This window comes from Meriones unguiculatus, chromosome 15 (assembly GCF_030254825.1).
Source record: "Meriones unguiculatus strain TT.TT164.6M chromosome 15, Bangor_MerUng_6.1, whole genome shotgun sequence".
In the NCBI taxonomy this organism is placed as follows: domain Eukaryota; kingdom Metazoa; phylum Chordata; class Mammalia; order Rodentia; family Muridae; genus Meriones; species Meriones unguiculatus.
This window is the reverse complement of record NC_083362.1, coordinates 65,984,518-66,007,437: the sequence shown is the minus strand read 5'-3', so window position 1 is coordinate 66,007,437 and position 22,920 is coordinate 65,984,518. Positions and strand designations below refer to the sequence as shown.

General features: G+C 44.3%; 1 protein-coding gene across 1 annotated transcript in view; it reads left to right on the top strand.

The window, feature by feature from the left end:
- Positions 1 to 22,920, top strand: part of Wdfy1 (WD repeat and FYVE domain containing 1) — a 47,388-nt gene that overhangs the window by 4,449 nt on the left and 20,019 nt on the right. The window contains exons 2-4 of the mRNA XM_021644492.2: positions 11,591 to 11,658; positions 18,071 to 18,144; positions 21,944 to 21,998. Coding sequence (XP_021500167.1) covers positions 11,591 to 11,658; positions 18,071 to 18,144; positions 21,944 to 21,998 — 197 coding nt within the window. The remainder of the gene's footprint in view (positions 1 to 11,590; positions 11,659 to 18,070; positions 18,145 to 21,943; positions 21,999 to 22,920) is intronic.

Sequence of the window (22,920 nt, the reverse complement as noted above, 5' to 3'; positions counted from 1 at the left end):
GCCAGCAGTTCCTCCATCGGCCGTGGCCCCCAGGGAACACTTGAGACTATCTGCAGTCACATTGGCAAGGCAGAAGATACTGTTGGCATATGGATCCTTGCCAAGCCCAGAGCTCAGCATCCTTTAATGCCAGGGTGACTGCTCAACATCCCGTGGTACACAGACCCCAGTCACTAGCCTTTCTGCTCTTCAGAAAGTGGTTCTCAAACCGGAGTGTTAGTCAGCATCACTTGGAACTCTTGTGAACCAGTAACTATTGAACCCCACCCCCGGAGATTCTGATTAGGAAAGTTGAGTTTGTGGGGGCGGTCCCTGAGAGAGCTAACATTTCTCTCAAGTTCCTGAGGGATGCTGCTGCTCCAAGGACCACATGCTAAGCACCAGTGATGGGCAAGAAAGGAGGCTTGTACCTCAATCACCAGAGGAGAAAGCTCTTTACACCTCTCTTCAAAGAAAACTTATTTTTAAATTGTGTGTATATCTGGATCTGTGCGCTGTGAGTGCAGATGCCCTCGGAGTTCCGAAGATGTCGGATGCTGGTTTGGGTTTTAGGAACCGTACTCTGTTCCTCAGTATGTGCTCTTAACTGCTGAGCCATTTCCCCAGCCCTCCTCCCCATGTCAGCATTTTGGATAGATTTCCTTAGAGTGATCTTACAGATACCCACACACTAACAGGTACTCTGTCTTTGTGACAGAATGCCTGAGGTAGGCAACTTGAAAGAAGAATAGGTTATTTTGGCTCATGGTTTCAAGCCGTGGTCACCCAGTGTTGTTGCCTTTGGACCTTTGGCAGGGCGATGAGTCATTGCATGGCAGAGGAAACTGAGAACTCCAGTGCCAACTGGAAGCTGGAGAAGAGGCAGGGCCAGGGTTTCAATATGCTCTTCAAGGGCATAGCCCCCACCTCCAATCACTTTCTCCAACCACATCCTGAGTTTTCCAACACCTCCAGTTGGGGACTAAACCTTTTAGAAAAAGTACCTTTTGGAGGACATGTAAGATATAAAACGTGGAGCTGGGGTGATGGCTTAGTGGGTAAGAGTACTTAACTTCTCTGCAAGCAGGAGGATCTCAGCTCACATCTCTATCCCCAAATAAAATGCTGGACATGACTGTGCATGCCCATAACCCCTGGCTGGGGGGCGCAGACAGGTGGGTCTTGTAAATTCACATGTGCAGCACACAAACACACACATTTAAAGCATAACACCAGCTCCTTCCCAATAAAATCAGACCACACATAGCATCTGAATATAATCCAAAGACTGTTAAGTCAGTGTGTATAATAAGGCTTAATTGGGGTCCTAAACTTTGGAACTAAGAATTATTTCAGCTGTGAGTCAGTAATGTAGTGCCGACTTCCAGTTGAGGAAATGAAATGAAGACCACCATCAAAGGACGTTCAGTGGGAAATTGAAGAATTGGAGTCACAGCAATTACTGTCTCTGGCAGGGGCTGGGTGGGGGCCAGGGGGAAAAGAGAAGCTGAGATTGCATGCTAGGCAGACCTGAGCTGTCTAAGGCTGCAGGGCCTGATTCCCTAGACACGTGGCTGTTTTTGGACTCTGCTTGGACTGCACAAAAACTTAGATAGTCAGCTCATGAAATGATAGAAGTTTTCAAAGATGCAGACTCTTGTTATAAAGCTTTCTAGCTAAGTAAAGGCTACAGACCTGCTGTCTTCGTTTTGACAGTGTTAGAGATGAGCGGTCTTCGTCTGCTGCTGCTCCAGGAGCCTGCAAGGCCAGCATTGATTTCTACAGGGAACTCGGTTTCCCTAGGCCTAAGACAAACAATGACAGATCTGTGTTTTCAGGTGCTGTATAGAAGCTGGTTTAAAAAAAAAAAAGTCAAAAGCCAAAACCATCCCCCCCCACCAACTTTTACATATATTTTGTAGCCTTTTTCTTTTTTAATCTACCAACTCTCTTAGTGTATTTGTTGCCTCTTATAAACACTTCAAGGTTTTGGTTTTTGTTTGACAGCCTCATGTAGCCCAGCTGGCCTGTAGCTCATTATTTAGCTGAGGGACTCGTTCCTCTTGCCTTTACCTGCATTCTGGGGTTACAGGCATGTGCCACCAAGCCAGGTTTATGCAGTGCCGGGGGTCAAACCCAGGGTTTGTGCACGTTTGGCAAGAGCTCTACCAACTGAGCTGTCTCCAAACTGTTTTTGAACACTTATAAACACACTAAGATGGTTTATAGGAAATTTTATGTATTTCCAAATTATTTATGGGGACTGACTCTAAATCTAATTTTTAGATGAAATGCTTAGAAGGGAACTCTGTTGTAGCCAGAAGCTGTTCATTTGTCCAAGGTGGTTGTCATTCAAGGCCTAAAAGCAGATTCTTCAATTTGTGTTACAGAATAAATTGAAGAGTGAGGCAGCAGGAAGCCTGCATAGAAGTGAGTTCAGTGACTGTCCAGTGTGGCGCGACCCCTCACTGGTACACATTTTCTTTCCAGAGTGGAACGAAGAGCAGAGGCTCCAGAGAGGGAGTGCCAGAGGTTGACTCCAAGTCACGTGACCTTGGACATGTCACCTAGCCCCTTTTCGTCATGGTCTTCTCAGCTGCCAAGTGCAGCTATAGTAGAGTATCTGCCTCATCGGGTTTATGCAGAGCAGACAAATCAATAGCATAGATGGAGGGCACTTAGAATTGAGCCTGGCACAAGGGCCAGCAGTGGTGATTTCATTCCCATTTGTTTTCCATTTAATTTCCTTTATGTCTTTAAAAGCTAAAGCTATTTCTGCCCCATGTGTGTGTGAAAAAATTTTCTTGCCCTAAATAAGGCACTAGCAATTGGGAGTCAATTATAAGGGTACACTTTTATAACTGACTCTTGAGTTACGCCTTTTCTTATTTCCTTATTTGGCCAGTCCCAAGTCATTTCAGTCATATTCATGTCTCTCCCCTGTTGAGATCAGGTCTTGTGATTCACTAGTAGGGGCTCACACCTTGTAACCGTACACACAGCCATGTCATGTTGTATGTAGTCCCAGGACACAGCCTAAACCCAGGACACGCAGGGAAGACAAAACGACAGGAGACAGGGCTTCCGAGAGTCCTCTCTGGAGTCACACAATGTGCTACATCCCACCATTGTGGAATTATGTGACCCCTTGTGTTCAATACTGTTTAACAGGGGAGTTCAGCAGAGACATCATGTCAGATGTTGGTTGGGGCCTAGTTATATGAGCACACTCTTCTTAGCATGTACCCAAACTCTGGAGTCTTGAAAAGAGAAGCAAGTATGGAGCATAAATCATATATTTTGTACAAAAAACAGTAAATGGGGTGAACCACTCTTCTGAGTTAGGGAATGTTGGGAACCTGCCGGAAATCTAAGGTCAGAGATGCCAGCCCAGGGCCAGCCTCGAAGGCAGGACAGCTCTCTCAGGCCTGGCTGCTGTGCCTTCAAGTCTGTTTTCACTCCCAGGCTTGTCCTTATCTCTTCTTTATTTTTTTGTTTGTTTGTCTTTGTTTTTTTTTTTTTTTTTTTTTCCTTCGAGACAGTGTTTCTCCTTGTAGCCTTGACTGTCCTGGACTTGCTTTGTAACAGACTGGCCTTGAACTCACCGAGATCCGCTTGCCTTTGCCTCCCTGAGTGCTGGGATTACAGGTGTGTGCCACCACACCCAGCTTTTGTCCTCATCTCTTAACTACTGTTAAACCTTGATCACTACAGCTGCCTTCTCGAGGAGTTCCCAGGCCCTGGAATGTCCTACTCAAATCTGTCTTGCCATACTCTTCAAAATGGCTTTTACGATATCTTTTCCCTGCTCACGACCTCTCATTAATGCTGTGTGTCATTACTGCAATAGGATTTGGGGAGACTGTAATAGGATTCAGGGGGACTGTATAACTATTCTGTAACAAACTTTCTTTCTACATCTATTTCTCACTTCTTAGTGGTTCTTGCCTACGTGTTCTCTGTCCCATCATCATCCAGCACTTTCCCCCACATAGACGCAGTGACTCCTGTGCACTGTCCTCGACGACACATTTTTCCCTCCTCACCTCCCACATCCTAGCCTTTCAGGGCTGCATCTACTTCTCCTTCCACTATGATGTCATTAATTCTTCCCTGTCCACCATTGTCAGCCTTTCTCAGCTTCCCCCAACTTAGAACTAGGTGTTAGTTGCTGTTGTCTGGATTTGTTCATTTGATCCCACCCTGTCGCTGGTACCTCCAGAGAGCAGGTCATATAGCAGGCCCTCCTCCATTTCTATTACCATTGGGTCGACTGAATGGCAGAGACTCACATTGCTGTATAGGAGGCCTTTCCTCCTCTGGTTAACCTTAGACACCTGCAAGGTTCCTCATAGGAACAAAGTTGAGTGCTAGTCAGTATTGGGTTCCAGAATACAGCCATTTATCTTACCTTCTCAATGTAAAATGCACTTAGCAAATTGTTGAGAAAGTTAAGGGAACATGAATGTGTACTTACTTTATTGAGTATTTTTTATACTTCATGATAAAATGATGCTGCCCGCGGCCGGACCTCAGGGATTGCTGCATGCTAGGCCAGCGCTCTACTGTCTGAGCTCAAAGCCATCTTTCTAATTATTCATACTCCCCAAAGACCACATACAACTTTACTCAAAACGGTTCCCTTTAAGATCAAAGTGAACCTGTAGCCATCATTCCTGTACAGATTTGGGGTGAGAGGTCACCTCTGAGGATATTTTCCTCTTATCTCATTCTCTTTCTGTTTGCCTGCTGGCAGGGAACAGCCATCTGGAGCGGCATCTGGGGAAACTGGGGGGTGCTTGAAGTCACTGCTGATAGGGAACCATTTGGAGTACTAGGTTATGGTTGGTGTGTAGAAAATACCACTTGGCCTGGGGTTCCTGGGTACCCCCACAGGCTTCCTTAATGCTGTGTTTCCCCAGCATGTCCTAGCTTGTGTGCTTAACTCATTTCTTCATACCCACTGGGGAAACTGTGAAGGTCTGAACTTGGAGGGGTACTGTTTTTGTCCCATCCATCATCCTCCCACCTGTGTTTCTAGATGTCAACCTACCTTTTTAGCATCTGCAGAGATTTGGCCTCATTCCATCATTCCCAGCTAACATGCCTGTCTTTAGTCACTGAATGCTGGCCTCTTAAATTCTCCCTGTGTTTAAAACAGTGTAAGCTTAGAGCAGTATGTCCAGTGTTGGCCTGATTGAATCATGAAACAAACTAATAAAGGAATAGAGAGCAGAATTTAAAACTAGCTCAGACCTGACTTCCTCTGGGTTAGTTTCTAGGTTTCCGGACAGATCTGCTGGGCGATGGGTAGAGCCAAAGTTTTTTTGTTGGGTTTGTTTGTTGATTTGTTTTTACCTTAAGAAAGAGTGTTCCATGGGCTTCCTGCTGACCCCAGCCTGTCTAGAATATTCCTGTCCTCTTGGGTTTTCCTTAGCCTTCTTGTTTACACAGGAGTCACACAAAATCATTTTCACACCAGTAGTAGAAGATTATGTCTGGACTGGTCTCTCCCAGAGAACCTGCGGGAGGAGCCATTTCAGCCACATGTCTATGGATCCTTGGGAGGAGATGTTACTGGCTGGGATGGTGCACGAGCCTGGGTCCCCAAGAGACTTCTTCTCTGGATGAAATCATCAAGCTTTGAGACTGTCCCTGTGGATTCCTGAGCTGCCCAGTGTTCCTCCCATAGTACAGTCTCAATTCACCCAACCAGGCTAAGTCCTCTGAAAAACGAGGCCATTGTCCAGTCTTTTGGTTTAGGGAGCCACTCAGCAACTGTTCACTGTTTTGCCTCCCCATCACCAAAGGACACACTTTGTTCTCCAGCGGAAACGAACAGGTCAGAGTTCCAGTGACTTGACTGGAAGGAAATTGCTACTTATTTGATAAAGACAGATTGAAGTGTTGATGGTATCTTTCCCTCTTCCTTTCAGACTAACAGCTTAGGATTCCAGAAGCCATTTTAGGTGCCAGAATTCAACATTTTTATCTGTATCTTCCGGAGGTACAGTCAGACGAGGAAACAATCCCCTTTGTTGTGAGTGATAGAAGTGTTGAGAGTCCCAAGTCTAAGAGTATCAGCATCCCTGGAAGAGATCACAAAAATCATCTTTCTTCACAATTACTATTTATCCAGAGGTTAAGCTATATTAGGGCCTTGGACTTATTTTGTAGCATACTGTATATTCTGAAATTTGCTTTTTAATCAATTGGTTGAACAATACCTATATATCAGCATAAAATTAGAAAATGCTTAAGTTGCTTTATTCCTCTTGTCTTGGGAAGAAAATTGGTAAAAGATATGAAGTTTTAAGTGTTGCTGTTGGAGGTGGGGCAGGCCTGACCTTGGACTTCTTCAGAAATACTTGAGTGCTTTTGGAGATCACAGATGGGCACTCAGTATTCAAGGTTATTACGCAGGTATAATGTCTGGAAAATATATAACACATCCAAATGTGTGTCCTCAAAGGGTTGCCGAGTGAAAGCTAGTCCTCATAGTTCTACTAGATTCTTCCTGGCATGAGAGTCAGGGCCTTGAAGAAGAAAACCATGCTTTGCATTCAGCTTTGTTCTTACTCCATCGTGGCTTAAAAGGATGAGACTTTATGGGCTTGGTAATTCCATAATGTATATGTGACCTTAGTTTAATTAACTTTTTGAGAGATTGGAGGAAAGAAGAGTGAACCCTCCTCTGAGCCTCAGGTATGCCTTTCTATAGATCATTAATCTCCGTGGAATAAGTGTTTCCTGCTGCCTCAGAGTTGTGTCATTGAATCTACTGTTCACAGACCACTGTAGGAAAGTAACAGAGCACACCAGAGCCTTCCCCTGGATGGCAGGTGACAGGTTTAATGCCAGGATTTCCCAAGAGCTTTTCAGATTTTAGAGAATTCACTTAGGGTATGTGCAAAGTAGGGCCTCTGTATTCCAGTGAAGGTTAGTTCACGCTGTCACCCAAGATACATAGCAGTCCTGTTTGATTTTCAGTTTTGAAGTCTGGTTTCTAAGTATTTTAAAATATATTCTATCTATTTGTATTAGTTAGCCTTTGCTATGCTCAGACCACCTCAACACAGGGACTTAAAGCTGTAGGAGTTCTATGGCATGAGCTGTGGGTCAGCAGCATAGTTCCTCTGACTCAGACTCACTCATGCTTGTGACCAGTCCTGTGTCTCAGCCACTGGCGTGGTAGCTAGTTCCAGGCAAGTCAAGGGAACTAGGACACCCCCTACCCCCGCTCCACACACATTCTTCCTGTCACCTGTCGTAGCTCCTCCCCCTCCGCAGGACAGGCCTTTCTCAGAAGAGCCCCATCATCTATCACTTCAGACACACAGTTGGCCTTAAAGACACTAGGCAGCTACCATCTGGAGTCAGAGGGAAAGGCTGTGAAGGCAGGTAGTAAAGGGCATGGAGCAGGAAGGGGAAAGAATGGAGCACACATCACACAGTTGTCTGCCACAAACCCACACACTTCATGCTAGGTCCAGCTCAGGCTACAGCTTGAGGTACTGAGGGGTTTTGTTAGAATTGCCTTTCCTGTTTATCTCAAAGCTCAGTTTTTCTTTGAGATTTGGTTCTCAAGTCTAGTTCAACCTAGTTTTTTATGCTTTGAATCTCTTTTAAAGGGACACCCCCCCACACACACACACTATTTAATGCTGCTTTTTTTGTTTTTGTTTAGGAGCTACTGCCTTAGTGGAAAATGTATGGACCTGGAAAGTCATTTTTACCTGTGTTTTTAACCATACAAAGCTGCTTTATTATTATTATTATTATTATTATTATTGAATTGTATCGTTTGTAAGGTTTCATAAAGTAAGAGTTTTACCACCTTCTAATAAGAGCTATATAAAATTGGACAAGGTATCTGGGTAGAGTCAGGCAGTGTGTTGCAACAGCCATGTTGTCGTGTGTGTGTGTGTGTGTGTGTGTGTGTGTGTATGTGTTTAAGATAGCTTTCTGTTCATTTCTGTCCCCTAAAGCATAAACTGGAAATAAAAATGTCCATCCTCTTTGCCACAGGGTAGCGTGCTCTCTACAGAGCATGAGATCCCTGCGTGTGTCTGGAATGAATCCCTGTGTGGATCTAGAACACAGGTAGCCTATACCCCCGCATTTCAGTGCTGCGAACTTACAGAGACCCAGCAGGGACACACTGAGGGCAAGAGCTGAGCCTACTATCTTTTGGGAGAATCTTCTCTTTCCCAGCCTTCTTGCGTCTGGTTTGTTAGTTTCTCTCTGCAGGCAGTGTGCTCTGCTCCCTTGGGAGTGATCCCATCTGGGCCTAGTCATCTAAGAACCTCTCTAAGTGTGTCTTCCATCCATGTCTCTTTACGGAGGCCAGAGCCCCTTCCCTGCTCTGCAGTGGCCTGCAGAGAAACGCTGTGACCCCTCATAGACCTGCAGATACTCCTGACTCCCACGCCTGTCCCAGGCACAAGTTCACATTGATGGCCAGCAGACCGCAGAGCAGGAGTCCTGGGGTGAGGCACCAGAAACCTCTAGCGGCTGTCTAAGGAAGGGAACGCGGCCATCATCTATTTGAAGCTGCCTCGGGTTCCTGTGCCTGAGGCTACAGGACAACTTACTGCTTCGTGATGTTTGAGCTCCTGAGCCTTGCAGTGACGCTGACAGACGCATTCCTAAGGAGTGGAATATTTTTACGTTTTTTTATTTTATGCACAGTTGACCACTAGGCAGAATCCGTCGCTGAGCACCTGGAACTCACTGCAGAGTGTACTTGCGGGTTTGCCACAGGGTGCCCGTGGGTGCCTATTGTTGTTGTCCTCAGATTCTAGCAAGGATCTGCAGTCAGTGTTTGTTCCACAGGTGGCCCCGCCCCTCACTGTCCACCTGATACCTGCAGAGCTAGAGTGTGCTTATACAACTTAGTTATGTAACTTTCCTTTAGGAAAACTGAGTATTTTTGGCCCAAAAGATGGGTCAGTAGGTACAAGCACTTGGCACGAAGCCTGAGGCCCCACTTCGGGAGTTCGGGAGTTCCCCAGAACTCACATGGTAGAAGGAGAGACCTGACTCCCATAGTTGTCTTCTGACTTCCACCTCCGTGCTGTGTGCATGTACACACATGCACACACACACACACACACACACACTCTCTCTCTCTCTCTCTCTCTCTCTTTCTCTCCAAATAAAAGTATTAAAAAAGAAAACCACACTTCATACACAATTTCACACACCACTTTGTAACTATTTTTAGTGGCTAAAGTATTAAGCTACTAATGCCATGTGCTAACATTTCATTATTTACTCTTTTCTTCAAATCCTTGACTCTTACCCTTTAACTTTTAGATGGGAAGTTCTCTTTTTTCCTATTTAATAATTTCTTCAAAACTAGATCCAAGGCCTGAAATCCCTAAATTCAACAAAGTATGTCATCTTCTAGGAACGGTACACACTCAATTTGTACAGATTGGTTCTCTTCTCCCACAGTGTGAATTCTGAGGATCAAACTCAGGCCATGAGGCTCCTTTACCTGGACAACACAGTAGTAACAAGCCCATGCCAACCCAAAACACCAACAACTCCCAAAATAAGCAAAAACCTAAACAGTCATATAATTATAACTTTTATACCTAAAGAAAGATATAATAATTTTAATATCAGCAAATAATCTACTGTTGTTTGTGTTTCTGGTTACTTTTATTTTTAGTTTTTTTTTTTTAAATCAGGATTCAAATAAGATTCATACATTGTATTATTTGATCTATTTCTTAAGCTTGCCATCCATCTTGTTCTTCTCCCTTCCAAATTATTTGTAGAAGGAGTCGGGTCTTTTGTGTGTGGACTTTCCCACAGTCTTGCTTTTGTTGAGGTACTTTTGACATTCCTCCGTCCTTCTGTCCTCCCTAGGTGCTGACTAGCAACTTGATCAGATTCCATTGGCCTCAAGACATACATAAAATAGGGTTATGTGCTATGCCACCATGTTATCTATTTAGTAAGGATCACTATCCAGTTTGAGTCTCCTCTTGACCACACACAGTAGTTTGTGCAGATCTGGAGAGGAGTAGGATGTGTTCTACTGCTGACCAACCCCAGAGCCTAACCATTTTCCTTGATGAAAGCTCCCTTATGTCTCTACAGTCTGCCCACTTCCGCACAGTCAGCCATTCTTGAGTTTTGTCCCTATGGAACAGTTTTACTTGTCTTGAACTTCAAAAATAAGTAACTAGTTAAGTAGATGGAAATATATGTCAACATTTAGTTTTTATATCTTTTATTCTAAACTAATCAACATTTGTCAACTGTTGGATTGCTATTAGAAACATACTTTTTTTTTATTCATGTGTTTGTGTGTACATAGATGTAGGTGTGTGAGTGGCATGATACAGGGATGGAGGTCGGAGGACAACCCATGAAAGTCAATTCTTTCCTTCTACTATGTAGTAAGGATTGAATTCGGGTCCTCATTTTTGGTGGCAAACACCTTTATCCAGTGAGTCACCTTGCTAGCCCATGATTAGAAATAGAAGTCTGATTGTCTGAGAATGACAGTGGGTGATGAGAAACTTGTGAGCAAAGCAGACACCACTAGAATGAAGTACCCAGAGGACACCAGGGACGGAGAGCCCGGCTTAGAGGTTCTGCAGACAGGAGTGGCCCATGCTGGTCCTGCTGCATTCTTCTGCAGTAAACACACACGCTGCCCTTTGGCTCTGCTGCTCACTTGTCACTTTCCTGCACACACAGGATTTCCTCATAGCCCTGAGTGTGCTCTGATGAAAGAGAGACCGGAGACACAGTGTGGGACAGTTTCCTCTCGGGCCGAGGCTGAGAATTGTTGGCGGAAAAGCCAAGCCTCTCACTGACTGAGGCACTCACACCTCTGTTCCTCCCCCAGGACCTCCTACACACTGAGTTTCCATAAACATGATACTTTACTTTTTGCTTCTGTGGGAGAGGCTTTTGCTAGGCTGGCCTCTGCCTCAGGATGTTCATTGTCCTGCTTTAGCCTTCCACACATTGGGGTTGTAGACGTGTGTCCCTGTGCCCAGCTTTCCTTTCTTTGTTTACCCGCTGCTTTCCTCACTGTCTCCTGGTGAGACAGATGTGTGAATATGTTGACACAATTTGTTGGACCCAGAAAAGTAGTTGATAGTTCTCAAATTCCGTTGTATGTCATTATACAATGAACATGTCCAGGCTATTAAACTTATTTGAAATCTTGACTTCTAGGTATTATATAACTTAAAATGATCACACAGTGTGTAATGTGTATTACATAAAAGTTTGCACACCATATATAATATATTAAATTTTATCTGTATATGTATTTCTCTGAATAACTGTAAGATCAATTAGATATTCAATTATTTTATTTATTTTATTAATTTTTTTTTTGAGACAGCATTTCTCTGTGTAGCCTTGGCTGTCCTGTACTCACTTTGCAGACCAGGCTAGCCTCAATCACACAGCAATCCATCTGCCTCTGCCTCCCAGAGTGCTGGGATCAAAGGTGTGCGACACCACAGCCAGCTTATTGAATTTTTTTAATTAAAAACAAAATTGTCCTGAAACACAAAAGACAACAGAGTTGCATGTCTGAGTATGATTGTCTCTCTCTCTCTCTCTGTCTCCACAGAACCATCCGAGTATGGCTGAAAAGAGACAGTGGCCAGTACTGGCCCAGCATCTACCACACAATGGCCTGTAAGTCATGGACTTTTCCACTTAAGAACATGGTTTCTGATGCCTTTGATGATTTAAATTTCAAAAGGCCTGGCTAAAAATTGCCACTGGATTTCAGAACGAGGTCCTTTGTTGCCCAAGACCTCTGACAGGCTATAATAAACCACAGGAAAAACTCTTACAGAGGCAGTTGGTCTAACAGCCTAACTGAAACAGGACCAAAACTGCAAAAGAAAGGGGGGAAAAATAAACAAAACAAGGAAAAAGGCCGTTTTCCTTTGTCCTGATTTGTCCAGCTTTAACTCAGTAGTGAGTTTATGAAAATCACTTTTGTAGTTTCTTAGTGTGTGTAAGTGCTCATACCTTGGCAGACATGGGAGGCCAAAGGAAAACTTGAGTTGATTCCTTTCCCTCTTCCAGGTGGGTACTATGTACTGAACTTGGGCTTTTTAGCATATACCTTTAAATGCTGAGCCGTATCAGTGGTCCCAGAAGTGGCCGTTTGCTCAGTGGTTATCAGCTGATACAGCACTGTAAAACACCTGCGTATTCCATATCTGTGGTTTGACCTGTGATTATGACCAGCCTTTTGCCTGCTTCTTTTCCTGTCCCCAAGTTTGCGCAAAGATACGGACCAAGGAGCAACACTTTGTAAATGGAGCATCTTCTCAGAAGCCAGGCTCGTAGCTCAGTTGGTGGAGTGCTTGCCTAACATGCTCAAAGCTCCAAGTTCAGTACCCAGCACAGCATAGACCTGGGTGTGGTAAGTAGCCCATGGCCGGCTACAAAGCAAGGTTCAAGGCTAGCCTGGGCTATGTGAGACCCTGTCCTGACAGAATTACCCATAAATCCTCAAGGCAATCTACTCACCATTACATTGCCGTGTTTCTGTCCTACTTCTTCAGCTTTTCTCGCAGTCAAAGCCTTGAAGAAAATGCCTGGATGCCGCCCAGTGCCAAGTGGGAGGCGACTCCTTCTGTCCCAGACAGCTACAGAGGAAACTGTTAGACTCCCAGCTTCAGAGGAGATTCTCTGTTTACAAAGTGTTGCATCTTGGCCGGGGGCGGATAGGGTAGGAGTAGGACTAGTAAAAAGAGCAGGCAAAAGGCTAGTCACCCTCATAGGAGTATATGGAGTACATAGGCCTTTTTTTATATGGGGTCCTAGCTGCTAACTGCTGAGTGGGGCTCCTAATGAAGGATTTCCTTGAATTAAGGGCTTCCATTATCAGATGACCCTAGGGGGAAAAGGGATTTATTGTGAGCTTAATGCCTTATTACTGAAGGTCCTTATGAAGTTCCCTCAGAAGAGGGCTTATGACAGTTGTCCTGGGTCCTGTTGACACTGGTCACAGCTTTCCTGAGAAGCATTCCAAGACTGCCAAGTTTGGTATCAATATGGATCAGCAGTTTCTCGGCCTGTCACATATAGTGTGCTTTCTGCATTTTCTCACTTATTCCTTATGAAAGTAGTGTTTGGATCCTGTGATAATTTCTGCCAAAAGTTTGTGGTTTATCAGTGTCAGACTTTCCAAAGGCTTTGGACAGCTGGTCAACTTCTTTATGTTTATAATACCACTCAATGAAAATAGACTTTTGGAATCCCACTTAAAGGTAAGTGGAATACAGTGGAACAGAGCATATTGGAAGACTCCATGAAAGGCTGCTCAGAGTATGCCGAGCCTCAGGGTAGCGGAACCTTCTCATTGCCTGTCTGCACATATTGTGGCTGCACAGCCTTGGCAATTACACTGAATCCTTGAAATATGAAGTGACTGGTGTCTTATGGAGCCTGTTTAAGCAGCAAGGGATCAGGAGGTGATATCCTCTGGGCCTCATTAGCTACAACAGCCACACAATAGGCTTCTGCTGGACTGATAGCTTCTTACTTCCCAGTGGCCCAGCCACAGATCTGATAGCTGGAGGGGAACAACAGTCCGGGAACTCACGCCAATGCTGGCAGTGCTGTGTCATCACAGCGGAACACCTCCAGTGCCCTTGGTGCTGCTCCTCCCACAGACCCGCCCCTGCTTTCCTCCTTAGTTCATATTTTGGTCATGGATCCTGAACATTGGGGTTCATGCTCCTTAGAGACATAGACTGAGGTGATTATGTCCCACATTTAATTGTTACTCTTTAAGCTGCTCGCCAACCCTGCCACAGCCATAGCTGTTTATCTCAGGGTGCTTGGAAGCTCTGTCTCTCGGCCTCTGTCCAGATATTTTGTGTGGAGGAAATGCTGCAAGTGGAGGTCGGAGGACAGCCTGTGGGAATCTATTTTCTCCTTCTACCCTTCTACCATATGGATCCTGGGGATCAAACTCAGGCCATAAGGCTTGACAGCAAGTGACTTTAACCACTGCGCCTTCGTGGCTGAGTGTTTTTCCCTTAAGCCACCAACACCCAGTATGGCTGTTAAATCTTGAGCATGTGACTATTGTGGCCCTCTCTATCCCCATCCATCCTTTACTCGGCTTTCCTGGCTTTCCTGAGGTAGTTCCCAGTTTCAGATGGAAGGGCTGGAAAGAGTCGCACTGGGGCTCTGCCATGGCTGCCTAACACCTGCATGCCAAGTTTGTTTCTGTACATAATCAGCTTGTTTTTTTCCATCTGAGGCTGCTGCATTTTGTTGTTGCTGTTACTGTTTGAGTACCAAGGTATTACTCTGTAGCCTAGGCTGGCCTTGAATTCACTGGGACCTTCTGTTCTTCCAAGTACTGAAGTCACAGTCATGAGCCTCCATGCACACCGCAAACACGTCTTTATTGCCTATGCTGCATTAACATGACTGGGAAAATAGAGCAAATGAATTGGAAAAGTAACCATTTTCAAATGACATTTTAAAATTTTATTTATTTTTATTTATTATAATTTATTCACTTTGTATCCCAACTGTAGCCTCCTCACTGGTCCCCTCCCAATCCCGCTCTCCCTCCCTCTTCTCCTCCCATGCTCCTCCCCCAGTCCACTGATAGGAGAGTTCCTCTTCCCCTTCCATCCAACCCTAGCCTATCAGGTCTCATCAGGACTGGCTGCATTGTCTTCCTCTGTGGCCTGGTAAGGCTGCTCCCCACTCAGGGGGAGGTGATCAAAGAGCCAGCCACTGAGTTCATGTCAGAGGCAGTCCCTGTTCCCATTACTAGGGAACCAACTTGGAGACTGAGCTGCCATGGACTACATATGAGCAGGGGGTTCTAGGTTGTCTAGGTTACCTCCATGCATGGTCTTTGGTTGGAGTATCAGTCTAACAAAAGACCCCTGGGTCCAGATTTTTTGATTCTGTTGCTCTTTTCTGTGGAGCTCCTGTCCTCTCCAGGTCTTTCTATCTCCCCCTTCTTTCATAAGATTCTCTGTATTCTGCCCAGTTTGGCTATGAGTCTCAGTATCTGCTTCGATACCCTGCTGGGTATATTCAAAATACAAGAAACGTTCTTTCAACAAATGATCTGTAGATTTGAGATGTTTGGTGGCCATCTCCCAATTTCCACCTCCTGTGTGCAAGGTGACCTTTTATGTATTGCCAGCGGTGCCCAGTCCTGCTCTGTGACCTTACTTCCCCTAGCAAGAGTCACTTTCCGAATCTGCTGTGGCTGAAGAAAGCCGATGACTTAGTTTCTGTGTTACCTTATGCCTTTTTTTCTTGGAAAATATAATTTGATGATGTCATCACAGTTTATGGCTAAGGAAATTGAGGCTAAAGAGATTTAAGTGGACTGCTTGTGGCTGTAATGCTAGTCCTCCTCTGTTTATGACTGCAGAACTGTAAGGACCAGATGGCAGTGCTGAGATTTCATTGGCCAGTCTATGGCAGCTGCTCACTCAGCTCTATCACTGTAGTATGAAAGCAATAGGGAGCAGTGAGAGGGTCTGGCTGGGCTCCAGCACCAAAGACTGTCAACAGAACTTGCAGCGGGTGGGTCTGACAGTCTGCTCAGAGTTTTGCATATGTGGTCTCAGGCCTTTTTGTGTATGTATTGCATTAACTTGAAAGTTGGTCTTTGCTTTTCCTGTTTGTAGAGCTGTGTGAGTCCTGGAGCCCTCCACCCGTGGCTTTAAACTGTATGTGGCTTACCCTGGCAGAAAGCTCTTTTCTAAGGGGGTAGAAAAGGCCAGGGTATCACTACATCCACATCAAACTGGGGAAGCTTTTTAATTCAAAAACCCTGTGTCTGCGAGATGACTCGGTAGATAGAAGAGCCACAGGAGCCTGACAACCTGGGTTTGGTCTCTGGAGCCCACAGTGGGAAGAGAAAACTCCTGAAACTTGTCTTCGGATCTCCACACATTCACTGTGGCACACATGTTTGTGCCCCCATCACACACACAAGACAACAGCAACAGCAACCGCAATAATAAATGCTGTGAATCTCTAGCATCGCAAAATTACTCAGCACGTTGACATTTTTACAGAAATGAGGGATTTTGTATATTTATGTGGCTTTATGATAGCATCAGGCATCAGAGGAATTGAAACTTAAAGCCAACATCAAAGTTTATCATCAGCTGATAAGAAAACAAAAATGGTAACAGAATCTTTTAAATCCTCATAGCAACTGCTGTTTGTTTTAATAGTAGAATGTGTGCCTGTCTGTGTTCATAACAATGTGACTTTGTGGTTATATCATCTCTTGATTCAGGCAGCCTCACCTTGTACATGTAGCTGGCCTCAAGCTCTGTATGTAGACCAAGCAGGCCTCAAGCTCAGAAATTCTCCTACCTCTGCCTCCTGGTTGCTGGGTTAAAGTCATGTGCCACTATGCCTGGTAGAGACTATAATTCTTACGCATGATAATACATCATAATCTCAAACATAAATATGAGAGTGTGCAGACTTGAAGCCAATTCAAAGTCACACCCATCTGGTGAGTTGTGTACAGTGTCAGTGTCTGCCTTCATCTACAGAGTTCTTGGATGCAACTAAAACTGTTCTTTCCTCTGGATGAATTCTGTGTTATATTTTCTTTGGCAGAGTATAAACCCAGGTGCTAAGGAGATGGCTCAGTCTGTAAAGTGCTTGCCGCACAAGTACAAGGACCTGAGTCCAGATCCCCAGAACCCAGATTGCCTGTGATGCCAGCACTGAGGGCAGGGGATAGGAGAGCTGGTGGAAACAGGCAGATGCCTGAAGCTCATCGGCCAGCTAGCCCAGCGGAATTGATGAGATACAGGTTCAATGAGAGACCATGTCTCAAGACGTAAAGGTGGTGTAGGAAAGATACGGATGTGCGCATGCGTGCACACACACCAAGAGGTGTAGCTCCCACCCGTACACACCAGAGGGGGTGCACAGCTAGATGTGGGTGCATAAATAAATAAATGCTGGAAAGATAGCGCATAAGACCATTAGATTGAGAAAATTTGAAGTTATTTCCAAGAAATAACTTCCTTTAGAAATTTTTTTTCTTTCTGACCTTTTCTTTTGGCAGTGTGTCACTCTACATGACCCCAGGCAGGCATGGCACTTGCTGTGTAGGCTAGTTGGCCTTGAACTTGTGATCTTTCTCCCTTTGCATTCTGAGTGCTCAGTTACAAGCTTGAACTGAACTTGTAACCCAGCCCAGCTTTCTTTGATTGTTTTTGATAAGCAGTTTTAATTCAAAGTCACACACATCTGGTTTATTTCCCCTGACATTCATTTTCGTGTATGCTTCTTTCATTGTTAGTTAAAATTATTTATGCTGAGCTAACCCAAACAGTTCTGTCTCCAAACATTCATTTTCAGAAGTCTTATTCCTTCTGATTTTTAGAAGACAGTTTGAAGTTTCTCTGTTTGGAAAATTTATTCTGTTACCCGTGATTCCTAGAAGAGGGATGGGTTGGCCATAATGAGTAAGTGTGTGCATGAAAGAGGTTGATGTGCTAGGCAGTGATTGCCTTTAATCACAGCACCTGGGAGGCAAAGGCAGATGAATCTCTGTGAGTTTGAGGCCAGCCTGGTCTACAGAGAGAGTTCCAGGACAGCCAAGACTGTTGGAAAAAAGTAATACCATGGTAGGTTTCCCGGCTGGCTCACATAAGCCACAGGGTTGGAGTTCTCAGGCCGCTACCCTTCGTTTTTAGAGTCCACTTAACCATTGATATGTTCTGGGGAAGAATGGCAGGGCAGTGTGAGCCTCAATATCAAGAGCATGCCCAGATGCACTGGTTCCCAGAGACATCTATGCCGCAGTAGGGGTTCCACCCAGACAAGACGTCATGCTGGCTCACATCACCCACAATTCTAAAAATAACTGGAAGAAGACCTAAATCGTAGGGAACTTCAATTATATTTTTAATGTGCATAATTTATTTTTCATAAAGCATTTTTTTGTCTATTTTTTTAACCTAACCCTTGAGCGTTTTTAACATAACTCTTCTTAATAATAATGTGCTTTAAACAATGGCTTCCTTAGTACTTAGCTTTTCTCACAATGTGGTCTCCATCTTCTTGGCAGCTCCTTGTTCTGCTATGGCATACCATCACGACAGCAGGCGGATATTCGTGGGCCAGGATAATGGGGCTGTAATGGTAAGAAGTGTCTGTGATGTATTCAGTATGTTCTTTGTGAGACTGCCCGCGTTTGTCATGGAAAGTGTCTAATTCCTTATAGATGTGAGACCAAAAGTGAGTTCCACGGAATAGTGCTTATAAACCAATTTCCGTGGCTCTCACAATACTCTCGAGATTAGTGTCTCGGTGCTCAGGTCACCCACACAGCACAGCCTTTTTACAGTGGACTTGAGACTGGTAGATGCTGCCATCTTTGGCACGGTGGTGGGTGAACCTCTGTGTATGTGTCTGTTTCTGTGTAAGACAGAGCTGAGGCGAAGGGACCAGCTACTCCTCCAGGAACTCCTGTGACCCTGGAAAGAAAGCAGGGTACCTTGAACCACTTTTGTTGAAGGATGGAATATCTAAATTTTCAGTTATTGACTGGTGTGTTTTGAGCTTAATTGTGTGTACATACCTGTTTGTTTCCTTAATAGACATGTAACCCATGTATGATAACAGTCATCATTCTACATGTACATTTTAGTGGTTTGTAGTGTTATGTATTCATTAGCTCATGTCACCATCATAACTTTCTAATTGCAGAACATTTTCACATTTCCCCAAGGAAAGCTTGAATCCATTGGCAGTCTCTTCATGTACACCCCCGACCCAAGCTGGCTGGCTCTAATTTACTTTCTCGGAATGGGGAGTTGTTTATCCTACACATTTTATATGAATAGAATCATGTTGCACGTGTAGCTCCTTCTGTGTGTCCTGAGAGGGCTTCCCTGTTGCAGTTTGGATTAGGTAGTTACTTCATCCTTTTTGTGGTGGACTAGTGTTCTAGGTGGAGGAATCTCACTTTGGCCATTGCTGAGCTGATTGCCACTGGGATTGTTTTCACGTGAGGCTGTTGTGAACACTGCTACTGTAGCATTGCAAATAAGTCTCTGAGTAAATCTATATTTTTCAATTTGTTGAATATATAGGATTGAAATTTCTGCATCATATGGTGACTATTAACATTTCAGGAAACCCTTTGTCCAGTTTTACATAGTTGTTTGAGAGAGAGAGAGAAGAGAGAGAGAGCCTTGCTTTGGCAGCCAGGCTACCCAAGAATCATCATCTTTGTGCCTTTGCCTCAAAAGCATTGATGTTAGAAGTGTGTGCCACCATCCCATCCCCTGGGTTGGGTTTGTAAATTCTTGCTTAGTGCTAGATACCAGACTCCAGTCAGATACACAATTTGCAGAAATTTCTTCTATTCTAATGATTGTCTTTTCAATCGTTTTCAAGTTTTATAAAGTCTAATATATCTTCATCCCCCACCCCACCCCATCCCCTCTTTTTCTCTCATTGCTTATACTTTGGCTACAATACCCACTAAACTATTAATTACCTGGTTCAAGGTCATTGTTTCTATTTTTATAGGAATGAAGTCATCTGTGGCCACATCACTCTGAATGTGCTTAATCCTGTCAAACAGATATTTCTTACTCATCTTTTCTCCTAAGAGTTTTACCTTGAGGCTGTACAGGTCTGTGTTGGAGGAGGGTATCTTGGCTGGGTGGTGAGGAAGGATCCCACCATAACTGAGCTATGGGCAGGGGCCACGTTATACAAGGCCTATGGCTAGGGTTTTACATTTTATTGTAAATTTAGTGAGAAGCTATCAAAAGGTTTTTGAAAAGCACATGATATGATGTAATTCACATCCCCCTCCACCTCTTTCAGTAGGACTTTACTACATTTTTCAGGCTGGCCCTAGTATGTAGCCCCCATTGACCTCAAACCTATTATCTTCCACCTTCTGCTCTTGTAGAGTGATGGGATTGTAGGTGCCACACCCATACTCTTGTGCCTGGCTGTATTCTTAAAAAACTAACTCTATGGAGATTGTATTGGAGACCAAGAGGAGTGGAAGGGAGTCAAGTTACTGTAGCAACCAGAAATCTGGGCTCAAGGACAGGGGCATCAGAAGTGGACAGAGTGGATGATAAGATGCCTCCTGGCATGTTTGTTATAGGTTGAGTTTGAGAGGATAAAAGGAAGAGATCAGTTGACACCACATTTGGTGTTTGAACTAAGTGGACTATGGTGCTGGTTACAGAGGACGGAAAGGCATGGGCAGTGATTGGAGAAGGCAATGGGGAGGTATGCAACAGAGAGAGGCTGAGATCCAGCTGTAATCAGAAGGCAACATGTGTTTATATATGAACTGATGTAAGAGTGGGTAAACTTAAAAAGCTAGAAAGGAAACCAAGACAGGCAACAGGGAAGGATAGGGGGTGGGTACGAAAACACAAAGGTCATGAAAGAAGAAAAGAGACCTAGGGTGTGGTGCTACAAAGGAGGTTAGGGGTGACAGAAGGGTGGAGAAATGGTGGAGGGGAGGATCTATCAAAACACAGCATGTTTGAAAATTTCCTCAAGTTACCTGGTATTTTACATGCTAATTAAAAAATAAGTAAGTGAGTAAATAAAAGAAGATAGTCAGGGATAAGAGGGTGCACACGCTCCTTGCAGACACAGAAGCCTGGAGCACAGTGATAGGAGAGGAACCATGGTGGGAAAGCCTGAGGATGGATAGTGAGGGCTGACCATAAGAAAAGGGTTTTACTGAGAAGGGGATCAAAGAGTCTTGTGTGGGTCAAAGAGCTTCATTGTTTTTGCTGATCCACCTTAGAGTATAAAGATGCCTTGATTATGTTTAAGAACTAAGGAAAAAGAGCCAAAAGGAAGGGTGGTTGCTGCCCTAGCATTCACACAGCAGTGACAGGTGACCAGGACCTCTCCACACACAGTGTAGTACAGACTGGCAAAGCTTTGCCCCTCTCTTTCCAAAGACTTCCTAGGGATATGGTGATGCACACACTCATGTGGAAACCCTCACGTGTAAACGGCAAGCACCTTCCCCAGGTGGCAGTGTGTGCATATCTTGGAGGAGGATTCTTCTCTGGCTTTTGTTGGAAGAACAGGCTGCAGTTACAGCACCGGAAAAGCCGTGGCTCCAGCAGAAAGGGATAGGGCGAATCTAATTCGGCAGTGGTCAGCTGTTGATCTCGGGATTGGCCGACCACGTGGTCTAGAGTCTCACTCACAGTGCTGAGGAATTCTGGTACCCAGGAAAGCCATATGGAGGACAGGAATTCTGTCTTTCTGTGCGTTTTTCTCACTTTCCATCCACAGTTTGTAGTGTCTCTGTTTCATAGCACCTTACCAATTTAACATTGGTCCGTAGGACTCTGTCTTAAGGCATATCCTTTTGACTTTCATTCATTCTTTCATTACAAAAGTGTGTGCTTTCCTTTTCTCCTAGTTATTTGGAAAATATAAGAGTATCTAAAGAGCCCCCACAATCTCTAAAATGTATATTTTAGAGAGTATGTTTATGCACACAGCATGCATATTTCCTTCACTAAATTGCTGAGCCATCCCCATGTCTTTCCTGTAAGTCATCGATCCTTTTGATAACAGATCTTTAATGTTTTGCTCCTTATGCATTGTCCTGAGGGGTTTATTAATGTATCTTTGTACAGCCAAAGGAGCAAAATTAACAAAGTTTTTTAGTTAGCATGAGGATGGTTTGTGGAGGAAGCGCTGGTCTCAGGTGCTGAGCTAGCCAGCAGCAGTTTCTTTGTAGGATTCCAGATGTTCGAGGCCTCCTTAAAGGAATGGTGGTCCCAGGACAGGTCTGCTGGGAGGAGCAATTTACATCCCCTCCGTAGCTCATCTTGAGCGCTCTGCCTCTTTGGACTTTGCTTCATTTTTCAAGTTGAGCTGCTGTCGTTTTAAGAACTGTAACTGTCTTTTTATTGCGTATGCTTGCTTTTAGGAATTTCACGTTTCTGAAGATTTTAATAAAATGAATTTTATCAAGACCTACCCAGGTAATGACACACACTCTTGCATGTGTACACATTTAGGTACACACACATAGAGCTAGACTGTCCGCTCCTATGATTGAAGGTAGGTTTCATGCTCACATTTCCATTTTATTATACCAGTTGTATGAGAGAATATTGAGTGATTTGTTGTCCTCCCTCTTCCGGGTGTTTCAGTTGTTTTGTATTGGGTGAGTGGACGGACTTGATCTCACCGCTCTTCTTTCATTGGAAGAAGAGGCGCCCTGTTTCTAGTTCTTGACTGACACACAGGACAGTAGACCTGTCTGTGTCTGTGTGCGCATGCACGTGTCTGTGGGTGTAATCGGTAGTTACGTGTATGAATGCGTGCGTTCTTCACCATGACACTGACTTTACATGTGTAATTTTGATGACTTCTAATTAAGACAAATGCCTGCAACTGGAGTAGCCAATTGCAAGTAGCCAAGTCAAACACTAAAAAGTTATCTTAATGCTATGGATCTATGTTGGCAAACTGCTTCCCAAACAAATGTGCAGTTCCTGACAGCTCCGGGACCAGCGAGCAAGTGAGGCTCCCTCCTGCTGGGTCTTCCTCACATTGCTGCCTTATTATTTGCTACCAACGCAATAGAAAAGTTCACGGCTTTAAAATGGCTTCAGCGTTCTTTAGCTTTGGCCGTTTGTCTCTCGTGAATGTCCATTCATGGCCTGTGCCCCTATTTCCAGGGAGTTGCAGTGTGTTTTAACTGAGTTATACGGTGTCCTCTGGAACATCTGTGGCATACACACTTTATAAAATCTGTATTTTAAGTTGCCAGAGTTTTCTTTGTGCTATAAGACAATATAGTTTTGTAGAGGTTTCTAGAGTTTACATGTCATTGGTGACTTACAACATCTTAAATACCATGTAGAAGACTGAATAGAGTCTGCCGCCTTTTAAGTTTTA